Source organism: Populus euphratica, unplaced genomic scaffold, assembly GCF_000495115.2.
Source record: "Populus euphratica unplaced genomic scaffold, PopEup_1.0 scaffold46.1, whole genome shotgun sequence".
NCBI classification, from domain to species: domain Eukaryota; kingdom Viridiplantae; phylum Streptophyta; class Magnoliopsida; order Malpighiales; family Salicaceae; genus Populus; species Populus euphratica.
In genome coordinates this window covers 1,655,073-1,670,600 of record NW_011499852.1, presented here as the reverse complement: position 1 = coordinate 1,670,600, position 15,528 = coordinate 1,655,073, and the positions used below count along the sequence as shown (strand labels likewise).

Genomic DNA, 15,528 nt, shown 5'->3' with positions numbered 1-15,528 from the left:
AGGTTTTGGTTTCCAAGAAAGGGATTTTTATTTTCCAGTAGAAGTATGAAATAGAAATCATTGCAGTTACAGGCTTGCTGAGTGTTGCCCTAACTAATACTCTTATGGAACAAGGGTTGAAATTATCGGACAAAGGCACCTTGCTCAAAGAACCATAACTTATAGTACAGAAGACTGATAGGCAGATTAATTTACTTAACTATGTCAAGGCCATAACTTATGTAGTACATGTCCTAAGTAGATTTATGCAACAACCTTGGAAACTTCATATGGAGGTAGCTTTTCGGGTTGTTCATTATCTTAAAAAAGACACTCAGCCAAGGATTATTCTTCTCTTTAAATAGTGACTTTAGGTTGAGAGCTTATTATGACTCAGATTGGGCAGGATGCCCACTTACTAGGAGATTCACAGTAGGTTATTATGCTTTTCTTGGATCATCATTGATATTTTAGAGATCAAAACGACAAAAAACAGTCTCACTCTTCTCATCTAAAGTAGATACTGTGCAATGATAAGAGCTTGTTGTGAATTGATATAGCTCCACCATTTATTGAGGGATTTAGGAATTTTGCACCAAGAATCAGCTTTATTATATTGTGATAATAAGGTTTCCTTACATATTACAACTAATCCAGTTTTTCACGAAAGAACTAGACATATTAAGATGGATTGCCATTTTATTAGAGATAAAATCAAAGATGGATCTGTAACTATAAAATATGTGGATTCTATACATCAGCTAGCAGACATCTTGACTAAACCCCTCAGAAAAGAAATCTTTGTGCCTATGGTTCATAAGTTGATAGTGCAGGATATTCACTCTCCAACTTAAGGGGGAGTGTTGAGAGATAAGAGATTAGAGTCTTCCACTTAGAATAGGAGATGCGTATATATTAGCTTTCCTATTATAATTATGTTTCCTACTTAGAATAGAAGATCTGCAAAGTTTTTCTTTTCTATTGTAAAGCAATCGCCTTATATAAAATGTGATACAATATCTATTGTAAAGCAATCGCCTTGTATAAATATGTGATACAATATCAATAATACATCGCTGCATTCAATTCAATCTCTTCTTTATTTATTTACATGTTGCTCCCTTATTGTTCAACATATAGAGAGGTAGAGCTAAAGACTTCCATTGCAAACCTAGAGGAAGAGACTACTATAACAAATAGTGATCATCTGAAAGAGTTGTTAGATGGACGGGCTCTCAGGTCGAGGAAGAAAATTAGCTAAAAACATTGTCAACCTTTTTACAACATCGCAAATAAAATGTGGATGTAATACCGTTACAAAGCTTTAATTAAGAGGGAAAATGTTGGATTCATTTAATGAAATTTCACATAAAAAAGGAACATGACTCGAGGAGCTTTGTTTTTAATTTTCTTCATACAATTTCTCTAGTAATACTCTCAAGCATTAGGAAAGGCCAATATATCAAATCTCATTGAACTTAAAACAAGAAAAAGAGGGGAAGATGAATGTTAATAGATCTCAAATAGACACATATTGTTTCTTTAGCATAAGGAAGATCATTGATGAATTGATTGTTACTAGCGAGACCTTATCATTTGATGATACAATCACATATATTTTTGTTAGGCTTAGCCATGATTATGACTCCTTGGTCACGAATGTGATTGCTGGAAAGGATTAGCTCTATTCATATTGTTATTAATAATTGAATCATGCATTACTGCCAATAACACAACTTTCTTCATTGGCAATGGATCTCTTAACGTGTCTATTTGCCAACAAACTACATTTACAAGTCGAAGTCATGGAAGTTTTCATGAAGAAGGGTATGGTTATCATCATGGTAACCACTCCACCTGTAATCATGGTAACCGATAGCAATATAATAGGGAGCCAATTAAGGGCGGAGGAGTTAATGAGACTATGGTGGGCTATAGCCTAGATTAAGTAAAAAAAATAGATTATAAAAAATTCAATAAATAAAAAATTTAATTACCATCCACCTTGATTTTTAATAATTCATCATGATATAATCATATAAAATTTTTAATATAAAAACTCTTTTCATCTTTTATTAAAAATAACATAAATCCTAAATACAAATAACTAATTAGTCGTGAGACAATCAAATTTGCATGTCTTTCTAAGTTGAAGTTTTACTTACCACATAATTTGAGACTGGTAGGGAGGCTAATCAAATTGATAATTTGCATCAAAATGGAACTATTTGGTAGAGCTCTCATTTTAATTCTATTTGTAGCTTAATAGATATATATGGTGCAACTTATGCTTGAAAGTATGGTTTAAAAAAGATCTTCTAATTCTATACATATTTAATTGTGATGAGATCTTTTGAATTTATTTTCAAGTTCATGGATGTTTAATCATGATGAAATCTTTTGAATTTATTTTTATCTTATATTTGATGCATAAAATAATAGGGATTATTAATTTATTTTGTCAAGTTTTGCAGCAAAAATCTCTTGACATCTTAAATGCAATGGATTTTGTATCAACTACTAAAACATTGTTTTGGACTTTAAGAGATGCTAAATTTAATCTTCTCATTGCACATGTGCAATTTGTTTGCACATAATATGAAATTGACATACCACCTATGAATACTTCGTATAAAAAAGTTATAGGTCACTTATGTCAGCAACAAGGATCAGTGACAGTTTACTAACATTATCATTATGATATATTTAATTCAATAATATATTTTAAGTTAAAAAAATTAAATTTTAAATTTAGTAATGGGACAGTAGAACTCCTTGTATTTATCTCTACTTAAAAACCTAAAAACAAATTTAAATCATTTACATTAAATGAGAATTTGCTAAATATATTGATTTGAATTTGATTATATATAAATTATATTTTATAAAATATCAAAGAGTGCAACTTTAATAATCTATTTTTTTAATTTTATGTACTTTAAATTTTATTTTTTTATATTTTATGTTAAGTATTTGAACTGAAACTTTATTATTAACTTGATAAATTTATATGTATGAGTTAATGATATTAAAAAATAATTTATATGTATTTACGTTTTTGTAGCCTGGGTAGAAAAAAAATTCATGACTCCCTTTGAAGCCAGTCTATGATGGCACAGAATAAATTCAATTTGGCAATGGTGCAGGTTCGAGAATTACTAAAACTACTTCCTGTTGAAGCAAATAAAAAACATTTGGGTCATAATTCCACCCCTGTAGTTTTAAAAGTTGTTTCCAAGTATTCTATTCCTGTTGAAGCAAATAAAAAACACTTTGTATGTTTCAGATTGTCAAAAGCATAGTTATCATACTTAATACAAGGTAGACTTGACCTAGGATAGATTTGATTCAGGATTAACTTGGTTAAAAAATTAGATTTTAAATTAAATAAGTTGGTTTGAATTAATTTAAATCAACTCGAATTAATCTAGAAAAATTAAAAAAAAATATTTTGAAATATTTAAATTTGATTCATATATAATTCTTTAATTTATTTTTAAAATTAATTTGATTTGTTGTCTTCCTCTCTGTAGTGTTTGCTAATGATGAAGTCTATATTTTTATTATATTATTATTATTAAATTTTAAATAATTTAAGGAACTTTGATAAGTATTGATTTATCATGAATATAATTCCCTTTCCTTTTTTTAGTTTTACTTCTTAACAAAAAGAAAATCAATATAAGCTTGCAACACAAACTTTTAATTGGATTAGAAAAACATAATAAAAATAGAAATTTTGATCTAAAGTTTCCTATTTAAAAAAAAAATCTCGCATTTTCTCTCCTTAAACTTCATTAATGTATTATTTTTTTAATAGAAATAAACGACATCAAGGGCCCATATTACTTTATAGTTTTCATATTTTACATAATATAATTAACTAATAACCAAATTTTAAAACCAAATTAGGTAGTGGTTAGAATCTTTTTAATGTTGGAAATCATAACCTTCATGATTTCAAAACCTGACATAATTGTACATTTGGTGAAAAGCCGAAATCAGGGAAACACAAGAAATGGAATTTTGAAAAGAACTTCCCTCGGCGATGCCCACTGTCACACAGCACAGTAAGCAATTATCTCTTCTCAGCAAGAAGCAGCAGAAAAACAAAAAATGCTTACCCAAAACATCGACGCCGCACCTCCTTCTGTGTAACCACGCTTTTAAACCTTGTGTTGAGTAGCTAGTATTAATTAGCACAAAATTAGGGTTTCAAGAACTTGGATAGAAATTTTGTTGGGGTTATGTTACACACAAGCATGGGAGGCAGGGATGTGGATAAGAAGAAATAACGTAAGAAGAAGAGAGAAAAAATAATGAAAAGATGCCTACATTGAAGATATTGAAACCTGCAACACTGGTATAAGCATTTGATCAAGGCGGCACGAGAAATCTAACCAAGCTGTGGTGAATTCACATGCACAGTCACGGTAAATCCATTTTATGCACATGAATCAGCACATGCAGGTGTTTGCTTCTCCATCTGCATGAATGAAACTGAAAGCTGTGAAGAACTATTTGATCAGCAGCCATTTTATTTGAGTTTAAGATGCTCCTAAACTTCCATGCATGGTGCTTAAGATTGATTCTCGAGCCAAGAGATACACGTTTCTTAATCAAAGCATGTACAGCGTGCATGCCTCGACATCGATCCCAACCATCTGCCTTTCTGTTGAAAATGATCACATCATCCCTGACTATCAAACTACTCCATGAGACAGAATATATTTTTGTATATTGGCAGCAGCATAATAGCTCCACTGATCAGTAAAGAGTAGTAGTGAACACTACAACGCAAGATTATCAATTGAATCAGCAATAGCAGAGGAGATGGCTTCAAGAAGACATGTCTGCCACCTCAGGATCCGTTCTTTCCAAGAAAAATACTAGCGCCATATTAATCAGTCATGTGAACACTGGATTGGACTTGCCTATGTAAAAGATTTTGTTTCTTGCGGGCTTTTATGATCAATTGGGCTTTACCTCAAATGATTATTCAAAACCCGATTACAGTATTGAAAGCTTTCCTTTTTTTTTTTTTTTTTTTTTTTTTTTTGCTTTTCTTTATTATATTAACAAGATAAACTAAAACGGAAGGGTGTTCTAGAACGGTGCAAAATACTGTATACACACTTATAATACTGGAGCAGTGTCTTTTTATTTTTCTCGCTTTGGTTCCTTAACTTCTTTTTCCCCCCCTTTAATTGTGTCTTTTAATTGCAAAATTAGTACTCATTGCTTCAAATTTTTTTGCTAAGAAAAGAATTAAAAGACAGAGGACCAATATAGAAAAGGTGCTAAAAATAAGTGATGTGTTTAAAGTTGGTATAAAAATACACTTTAGTTTCTCAATTTCTAAAATTAAATATTTTTGGTTCCTTATGTTTTTCTAAATTCAATTTTGATACACAACTTCTTCTTCTTTTAGTTTTTTATTTTTGAAGGAGAAAAAGTTTCACTAAATTCCTGCAGAAAAAGAAATTGTTGTTTTTGAATACTCCAACCACTAAATTAGTTGATATTAGTATTCACGGGTTTTATTTGTTGAAAAAAATTAAAAAATAATTGTTTTAAATCTTAATATTAACTAAAAAAATAGATCAAAAATAAAAAAGAAAATCTATCCCTGATTGATTTTATATTTTAAGGCTATTTTTAGGATTTTTTAGATTGATAAATTGATTTCTAATTAAATGTTGTGAGGGTAGTTGTGAGGTTTTTTTGTTTTGTTAAAATGGGTTGTAAAATGAGATTTTTTTGGCAAAAATAAGTCTACACTAATTTTTTAAGTAGCATTGTGGTGGGCAAAATTTGAGCATACATGCGGCATGTTGATTAACTTTTAAAAAAAATATATTAAAGGTGAACAACATGTCATTCACCCATTAAAAAAAATTTTAAAATATAAGGCCCAGGTAAGCAAGCCCGGGCCATTAGGTTCATATGTCTGGGCTTTTTTATGCTATTTTTTAATTTTTTTTTATATTTTATTTAGGTGCAAGATAAATTATGCTTAAAAAAATTATACTTAATTGAGATCATGTTTTGATTTGAGTTCTAAATTTTATCGGTTAATTAAAATTGACTAGGTCTATATAATATAACATATTTTTAAAGATTTAGCTTTGATGTTTATGTAACTCTTCAATTTACTTCTAAAATTAATTTGATTTGTTGTCAATTAAAATTAAATGATGGTCCAACTGAAAAGAGAATAAAGAAATAAAAAAGAAAGACAAATTATTCAATTAGATTAACTCATTATAGTAGTATCCATTGTCTGAGTTGTAAATTTCACATGCTAACCAGGGTTAATACAGTGTGTTGTCCTCTTTTTATTTCATTTCCTTAGTTTTTTTTTTAATTTAATCCTTTAACAGTTCTTTATTTCATATTTAAGTTAGGGTTAGGTAAAACTAAAACAATGACAATATATATATATATATTTTACTAGATCACCATTTGGAAGGGGCAATTATATTAATTTTTGCTCTTATGGTCTTATTTTTTATTATTTTTTTTATTAATACTTATGATGATTGATTAATTTAATTTGATGAAATTTTTAATTTTCATTTAAATATTTCATCGTATCCAAATAAAAATAAAACATTTATATTTTTTTTAATATAATTATATGTTTTTTATCCTACTTGCAACTAAACGATTCCAAATGCTAATTTTTTTTTTTTTAACTAAAACTAAGTTATGCATGGTATGTATGGGCCAGTGTGTCTATTGGCCCGTGTTTCGCAGCGGGTCAATATAAAAAAAAAATGTAATATATATATAGTGTTTTAAGCCCTTTAGGTTTAGCAGTCATGCTAGATCCAAGTGACATGAATCTGACAACAATGCAAGATTTAAGAATGTTGGATTTGATAATCATACTAGACTTAGGAGACTTAGGTCTGGTACCAATCCAGATCTAAAAATATTAGGTCTGATAGACATGCCAGATTTAAGAGCTTTAGGTCTCGTACCAATTCAAACATAGAGATTTGGTCTTGCGGTCATGCCAAACCCAAGTGACTTGGGTTTGGTGACTATGGTGTGGACCTGTGCCTAGGTTTTGCACCAAAAAAAAAAAGCTTTACTTATACGAGTATTTTTGTTTTTCCACACAAGTTGTTTTTGGTAATTTTCTCTAATAATGGGGGACATTCATGTTTACTTACGTCTGACAACAATGTGAAACTCATGTCACATACCTGACCTAAAGTGAGTTAGTTTGGTGTGTTTGCCAGACTTAATTCGATAGAGTTTGACGTGATTGTTAAATCTAAAACTCTTGGGTTTGGGATGGTTGTATTGAAAATAAAAAAAAATATTATTTTAATAAAAAAATAACATGGACCCTGATAATCTAATATCCAAGGTTGATGGCTATGATAAAAGATTTTGTCATCCCAAAAAAGATACTTTATAAGAATAAGTTCTCAAATAGAATTTGTAAAAATTTTGCTATTTTTCATGCTGAAAAGTTTTGAAAACATCAAATTGAGTGTTTTAAAATTTAAAACTTTAGAGACAAAAGGATGAAGACGTAATTGATTTTGGTGCAGGGAGTGCCAAACCTTAGTTGCTTGGGTCTTTTAGTCGAGGATTTTAGGTCTGGCATTTGGGTTTGGTAACAATATCATACCCAAATGACTTAAGTAGTTTGGATTTGGTGTGGTTTCCATACCTACTGTTAAATAGTTAAAATATATCTTATAATTTAAAGTGTCTAACCCAAAGTTAATTAGGTCTAATAAAAATATTTCATCTGTATTTGCTTGAACCTGGAAAATATCACTGACCTATTTTTACTTGGAGCTAAAAACATGTTATATCTATATTACTTGAGTATAAAATTATATTCAATTCATTATTTTTTGGTCTAGAATCATGCTTAATCTATGTTATTTTTATTTTTTTTATAATGAGCAACATGATTTTCTAGGATGAAAGAGAGGGAGAGAAAAACCTTTTTCTCAAGCTCTTACCTGGGCCTCCTCGGCACACAAGTCTAGGATGGCGAGGTGCTTTAAAAGATTTTTTATAAAATAACTCTTGGTTTTGTTCTGAGATTATACACGACACTCAAATAGCAGGCGCGGTGCCTGTCCGCTAACACATGCCAAGTACGCTCCAGCCATTCATGCTCTAGCTGCTTAGAACTTATTTGAACTATTTAAAAAAAAAAAAAAAAAAGGGGGATGGAGAAGCCTCCAACTGCATGCTCTGCAAGTTTTTTTTTGGCAAATATAATTTCATTATTACACTGTTTTCAATTTACAGTGATATAAATAACAAATAAGTTATGCATGGTTTGTGTGGGCCTCAAATTAATGACGACTGCATGTAACGAGGGCTGCCGCTGCCACATAACAGACAGAAAACCACCTTTATAGGTAATGAATTTTCAGAAGCAAGCGAAAAGGTTTGGTTGAGGGATCCTTGTCGGCCATGATTGTAATATTATTACATTCACGATTTCACATCGAAGGAGGTTGACTATTTTTTTAGCAAAATAAAATATAATAAAATAAAATTTCAAAGTTGACTATTTGGGCACCAGCAAAGAACAACTGTTTGCTTGATATTTTACGCCAGATATTACTTTTTTATTTTATCTTAAAAATTAATTTTAGTTTCTAAAAACAAATGATTTTTATTTTTATAAATGCTCCATAAAAATACATTTTACTTACATAAAATATAAGAGAAAATAATAAATTGTCTTTGGTCATTAAATTAGAAAACCAGCTAAAAGATTAATTTTCATTTAAAAAAGTTTAAAAAACAATTTAAAAATAAGATAGAATATATTAATTAAAATTTAGATATTAATGAGAAGTTAAAAAAGAAAGAGATCATGCGAGCCTGTTAGGCTTGCGTGTTCAGCCATGCATGAAAGAACTCATGTCAGGTTAGGCTTGGAAGGGTAGGTTTGTATATTTAATTAATTATTTTATTTTATTTTTAGTTTAAGGATAGGATGATGATGTCGTCCTTCCCATTTATTTATTTTTTTTTATTAAAATAAATGACATATCATTTTCTAGATAATTTTCCACCGTTTTAAATGATCAAAAAGTCAACATTCAAGTTTTTAGATCCTAAAAATTTAATTTTTATTTTTTCATCTAAAAATACCTAAAAAAAACATTATAACATCAATAAACTCATCCTCAGCCCCGAATGTCTTTGCTAGTTTTACAGGAAAATGTCTTTAAAGATATTAAAATTAACGACAATATAAGCGACAATATAATTCTGCAGTTGCCATTAATATTAACACCTTACCGTCTTCCACTCAGCAGTAGCAGTGACTCAGAGAAAGAAGAAATGCAAGGAAACAGAAGCATAGATTGAGCACATCAAGAAAATGAAACGAAGACTGCAGAGACCAGCCCCTGTTCGTTGAGGCCTTTCTCTTGTTCAAGGAAGGGTTGCTTGCGAGTCAAATGTTTCTCGTTCTCCATTATCTCAGCCCTGAGAGGCTGCTGTGCCTAAAAAGTCCACGGCTGTCGCAGTCAGAGGTTACACCATGGAGATGGATAGAGCCCCCCATGTTTTATTAAAATAAATAAATGGGTGTATGCTCCCTTTCTCATTGAATTAAGTTCAAGATTCGAAGGAAATAAGATTTTTGTTATAATTTTTTTATTGCCAACATAAATAGCTTAAATTTAACTAGTTTGGAGTGGAGAGTAGATATGGTGATCTAAGAATCCCTCCATATCTCATTCTACCATGTAACTAAAAAACAAAAATTAAATCCATAAGATTAGCTTAATTTCCATGAATAAAAATTGATTTGTACGCAATATTTAACCTTTGAAAAAAATAGAGCGTTTTTCTTCTCTTTTCTAAAACTTGATGCAATAGATATGTGATTTTTTTTATAAATATAAATAAAATTTTTATATAAATTAGTTTAGTATATATATCATCTTATAAGTATTGTATATTAGTTCTAGATATTTTTTATACTTTTTAATTTGTAAGAATAATTTTTTTATAAAAAAATATAATATGTATTAGTTTTAACATCAAAAAAATATAATATGTATTAATTTTAACATTTTTAATTAATACTCAATTTTAATAAATCATTGATCATAAATATTTAAGAATAATATTTTAATGGAATAAAAATTTTATAATTAGAATAATTTTATAATTTTTCTTGTAAATATTATTTTTATTAATAAATTAAAGCAATAAAACGGGCAACGGATTTACATGGCACATTCACTAATACAAACCGTGCTGAGGTTGAATGCTGTCACTGTCTTCTCTTGCCTTGCTAAAATGGATGAACCAACCATGTTGATGACAATGCCATCTCACACATATATCGTTTTCTATTGCCCAAACTAGGTTCCATTTATTATCCTTCTCACCCATCAACAAGGCTTTTTGCTATATTTTTCCACCCCATCAAGATTTGCTTGCTGCGTTGCAGAAGTCTACAACTTTTGATTCTGTGCTTCTAAGGATTCAAAGCTTATCTTAGAATTTGAATGTCAACAGCAATCCCACTAGAGGCCATTCATACTTGACTTGTCTTCCAGTAAGCTCGCTTTTTGGTCTTCCTTTCTTCTTCCCTTTCTTTTGCCAGTGAGAATTTTGAATGTTTTTAGACTTCTACTCCTGGCTGGGTGCGTGGTTCGTTATTAGCTACTAAGATTATGGGGTTTGACTATTTTCCTTGTTTGGTAAGCTGGATATTTGGAGACATTAAATCTGCAAACTTGGCTTGAATCTTTTTGGATTTTCCTTTTCCCTTTCCCTGGGATGGGGCTTGAATCTTTTTGGATTTTCCTTTTCCTTTTCCCTTTCCCTGGGATGCTTATCTGGGTGAAAAGATTGTATATTGTTGTCTATTCATCTTTGTAATTTGAAGGGATAACTGGAAATGAATTTGCAATTTTTAGTTATTTTAGCTTGTTTGGTGCTTACGTAGGGCACGAAGATGTTGCAGCTGAGAACTTGTGAATGTGTTTTTGTGCTGTCATATTGTTACTTGGTGCTACTCACGGTTGCTCAAGTTTCAAGTCCCTCAGAAGGTGAATTTAATTTCCCCCCTCAACTTGACTTTTACTTGAATAGATATACAATGATTACGTAGACAAAATGGTTCCAATCATATATGTATTCTTTGAGGTTTTTAGGAGGGTAGAAATGCGTTGTGCTTTGAACTGTTAATTAAAATTATGTTTTAGTTGGAGAATAAGCAAACAATTAGAAAATAAAAATAAGGCAAATAAATTTCTTGCAAAAGATTACACTTCCTCTTTGAATGTGTCATTGTGATTCACAATTTTTTGGTGACGATAGGGAGAGCTGGTTGACTACTGCTCCAGTCTCATGTTCTCAATATTGTGCATTTTTGCAGTTAATGCATTGCTAGCAGTCAAGAACAGTTTGATTGATCCTATGAAGCATCTCAGTAATTGGAACAAGGGAGATCCATGTGCCTTCAATTGGACTGGTGTTTCTTGTTCTGACTCAGCTGGGACTGATGGTTACTTGCATGTTCAAGCGCTGTATGTTCTATGCATTTGCTTTTTGTTGTTATTTCTATTCCTTCTGGTTTTGATGAATAAAGTCATGAATTTCTTTGTTTTACAGAATATAACGAGTAATACAATCATAACTTTGGATACGAATACTTACTGTTTGTTAGATTTGGTGCAGTCAGCTTATGAATATGAATCTTTCTGGATCTTTAGCACCTGAGCTTGGCCAGCTTTCTCAACTGAAAATATTGTGAGTTGCAATATATATTAACCATATTTCTGGGGAATTTACTTCGAGAATCTGAACATGTCTTGCTAATCCTCATCTGGTGATTCTAAGACCCCTTTTCTTCTGTTGTGATATTAAAAGGGATTTTATGTGGAATGAATTGACTGGCAGCATACCAAGAGAGATAGGAAGTCTTTCATCTTTGAAACTCCTGTAAGTTGGTTTCATGTTATTTCACTTTGTAAGTGGGTTGTTTTCCTTCTGCTTCTTGTCATGGTTATCCTTAGGACCTGATTAATTATAAATTCAAGAAGTGTCTTAAATTTCTATCTGAGCTGTCTTTTGTCCTGAAGCTTCAAAGAATTTTCGTACCTAAATATAGAGGATGTTTCAAGCAAGTTTGTTATTTATTTTATCCTTTCTGAAAAAAGGATAAAATACTATACAACTGGTGGTGTTATTTTCTGAAACCTGTGATGCAAAAATTTAATGAAGGCAAAACTATTAAAGGGTGTCAGCAAATCTCACAGTTACTGTTTATAGAAACGGATACCTTAAAAACGAATCTGCACCAGTAGCATGCTTGGAATTAATTTAACCTCTTATGATGTATTATCAATGCAGGCTCTTGAATGGAAACAAATTATCAGGCTCTTTACCTGATGAGTTAGGCTATTTAACAAAACTAAATAGACTTCAAGTAGATCAGAACAACATTTCAGGACCACTACCAAAATCATTCGCTAACATGAGCAGTGTTAGACACCTGTAAGTGTAACTTCAAGCTAAATCCTTATTTGAGTTGTGAAGAGGTTAGCTTCTATTTGGATATGTAATTGTCTTACATGTGATACTTGCAGCCACTTGAATAACAACTCAATCAGTGGTCAAATTCCACCTGAGCTTTACAAACTATCAACTCTCTTTCACTTGTGAGTTAATAATGCATTGGTTTCCCTTTTTGTTCCACTGTCTACATATTTTTGTGATCCATATGCAATGTTTCCCTTGATTGAGAACATGTGAAACAATCTCTGCAGGCTTTTGGATAATAACAACTTATCTGGATATCTTCCACCAGAACTATCAAAGTTGCCAGAGATGCAGATAATGTAGGTGCTCCTTTGACATCGTCTAGAATGTTACCTGGGTCATTATCACATTTAATCATTTATCTTATAATGTGATAATTTATATCCCATGTATATGCATCTGATTAGATTTTCTTAATAGTAGTGGTATTGATCCTAGTAAAAAATTCATTAAAGCTGCAGCATGTTTGTGTTTTTGTGTGTTTGTTTGAGTCTCTGTGTGTGTTGCTTTGAGTAAATTTTGTTCACCGTTCCTTTATTTTCCTCCCTACAGTCAACTCGACAACAACAACTTTAACGGGTCGGGAATTCCAGCTACATATGGCAACCTTTCCAGATTAGCAAAACTGTAAGTCTTAAAAAACCATGCCAGCCTCCATAGCTGTTTCACATTCAGAGGAGGAATCTTCACACTCTTAGTGCTTGCTATATGAATTCTCTTACATGAATACTGATCGTGCAGGTTTTCTAATTTAAAAAATAACTACTTTTTCATATTCATGAAATCATGTTTTACTCTTGTGATTGGGATGGTTAAGGGCTTTGCTTTCGTGTTTATATAAACATGAATCAAATGAGAAACTTCTGTTGCATAAATATACACAAAAGAAGTGCTGATGTTACTGTTTTTTTAATTTGTAATCCTCTTTGACAATGTAGAAGTCTCAGAAATTGTAGCTTGCATGGTGCTATACCTGATCTTAGCAGCGTACCAAACCTATACTATTTGTAAGTAGTTTCTACATTTGGTAGTATTCTCATTCTATCAATTCCATTTTATTTGACTACCATATCTATTTTTCCATTACATGCACTTATGGTACTTGCATTATGTAATTTGGCTTGCAGGGATCTGAGTGAGAACAACCTTAGTGGATCTATACCTTCCAAACTTTCTGATTCTATGAGAACTATGTAAGTAAAACCATGTTGAAAAGGGGAAAGAAAATTAGCAAATTGTAGATAGTATAGATCTGCATTTGTAATATTCTATGTTTGTAAAACCATGTTATAAGTGGAAGATTGGAAGTTATTATACTTCACTACCGACGGATGACTTCACTAGTTTGTGATGAAGGTATTTTGTGTTTGAAAATTCTTGTCAACTGCAGTGATTTGTCAGAGAACCATCTTAATGGATCTATACCTGGAAGTTTCTCAAATCTTCCTTTTCTTCAGAGACTGTGAGATTCTATCTACTTATTCTACTTGTTTTTATTCTTGAAAAGATTAATGGTTCAAGTTAGACGCTCTCATTTGCGAAGCCTATGCACACAAAATATAATATTCTAAATGATTGCATACTGCAGGTCACTTGAAAATAATCTGTTGAGTGGTTCTGTGCCAACTGACATCTGGCAGAACATGACCTCCACTAAAAGCGCTAGACTAACAATGTAAGAATTGAAAGAAGAAATGCATTTAAAATCATTAATTTTCAGCATGAACTTCAGTATACAACACTCTCAGCAAACTTTATAGTATTGGAATAATACTAGCTAATCGTTCTGTTCACTTCTCAAATGCAGTGATCTTAGGAACAATTCACTCTCGAGCATTTCAGGGGCACTGAATCCTCCAGATAATGTCACCTTAAGGTAGTATTTTTATGAAGTAGTGTATGCCCTTCTTTTTAATGGTCTGTTTCATACACTTTCTTTTCTGATACAGTTTAGTGTGCCAATTAAAAATATGTCGAAACCTTATAGACCATCGGAAGAAATAATAAGAGAATCACTTGAGTTTGTCAAATATATGGATGTATTAAAAATTGTCTATTAGATGGACATGTATCTTCCGATGTCCACCCTTCTATTTGGTGCTTCCAGCTTTTGTTTAAGATCTGCAAAATCAACAATGAAACATTCCTTTCCATGCACTCAGGTTTTGTATAGAAGGCTTCATATACAAAATCCAGGGTCCAAAATTGGAGCCTGCAGGTCGGTTTTCCAATGGTACTAGCTGTTAGGATTTGGAGATTGTGAAAGTTACTAAGAGATGTTGATTTATATTCTTTGCTTTGATTATTGTTATCTTCAGAAGTAACTCAAAAATACCAACATGATGATGGCATTGAGAAATACTATTTTGAAAAGAAATTTTTTTTTCCATCAGTCATATTCTGATCATTTTAGCAGTTTTTGTTTAGGCTTGGAGGCAATCCTATTTGTGAAAGTGCAAACACAGCCAACATAACCCAGTTCTGTGGGTCTGAAGATGGAGGAGATAGGAAAGCTGAGAGGTCAAGGAAATCTATGATGGCATGTCCTGTTCAAGCATGCCCAACAGATAATTTCTTTGAATATGTCCCAGCTTCACCGCTACCATGCTTTTGTGCCTCCCCTCTAAAAGTTGGATACAGACTTAAAAGCCCTAGTTTCTCTTATTTTGATCCATATGTTCTTCCATTTGAGTTATATGTGACTAGTTCTCTTGACCTGAACCCTTATCAACTGGCAATCGATTCCTATTTCTGGGAAGAAGGCCCTCATAAAATTTTTATATAAATTAGTTTAGTATATATATCATCTGAAAAGTATTGTATATTAGTTCTAGATATTTTTTATACTTTTTAATTTATAAGAATAATTTTTTTATAAAAAAATATAATATGTATTAATTTTAACATTTTTAATTAATACTCAATTTTAATAAATCATTGATCATAAATATTTAAGAATAAAATTTTAATGGAATAAAATTTTTATAATTA

At 31.1% G+C, this 15,528-nt stretch overlaps 1 protein-coding gene across 2 annotated transcripts; it reads left to right on the top strand.

Annotated features, from left to right (window-relative positions):
- The first annotated feature begins 10,553 nt into the window (after nucleotides 1-10,553).
- LOC105121833 (probable LRR receptor-like serine/threonine-protein kinase At1g06840) lies at nucleotides 10,554-15,322 on the top strand. 2 transcript variants are annotated; one of them, XM_011020654.1, is made up of 15 exons: nucleotides 10,554-10,691; nucleotides 10,940-11,042; nucleotides 11,372-11,522; nucleotides 11,674-11,745; nucleotides 11,866-11,937; nucleotides 12,349-12,492; nucleotides 12,585-12,656; nucleotides 12,765-12,836; nucleotides 13,090-13,164; nucleotides 13,476-13,544; nucleotides 13,665-13,730; nucleotides 13,928-13,999; nucleotides 14,126-14,212; nucleotides 14,345-14,413; nucleotides 14,954-15,107. In XM_011020654.1, exons 1-15 carry the CDS (start codon nucleotides 10,665-10,667, stop codon nucleotides 15,009-15,011), a joined length of 1,209 nt encoding a protein of 402 aa, XP_011018956.1. In that variant the 5' UTR covers nucleotides 10,554-10,664; the 3' UTR covers nucleotides 15,012-15,107. The 2 variants fall into 2 exon arrangements, with proteins under 2 accessions (XP_011018956.1, XP_011018955.1); XM_011020653.1 differs by having other exon boundaries at nucleotides 10,555-10,691; nucleotides 14,965-15,322.
- The last annotated feature ends 206 nt before the right edge of the window (nucleotides 15,323-15,528 follow it).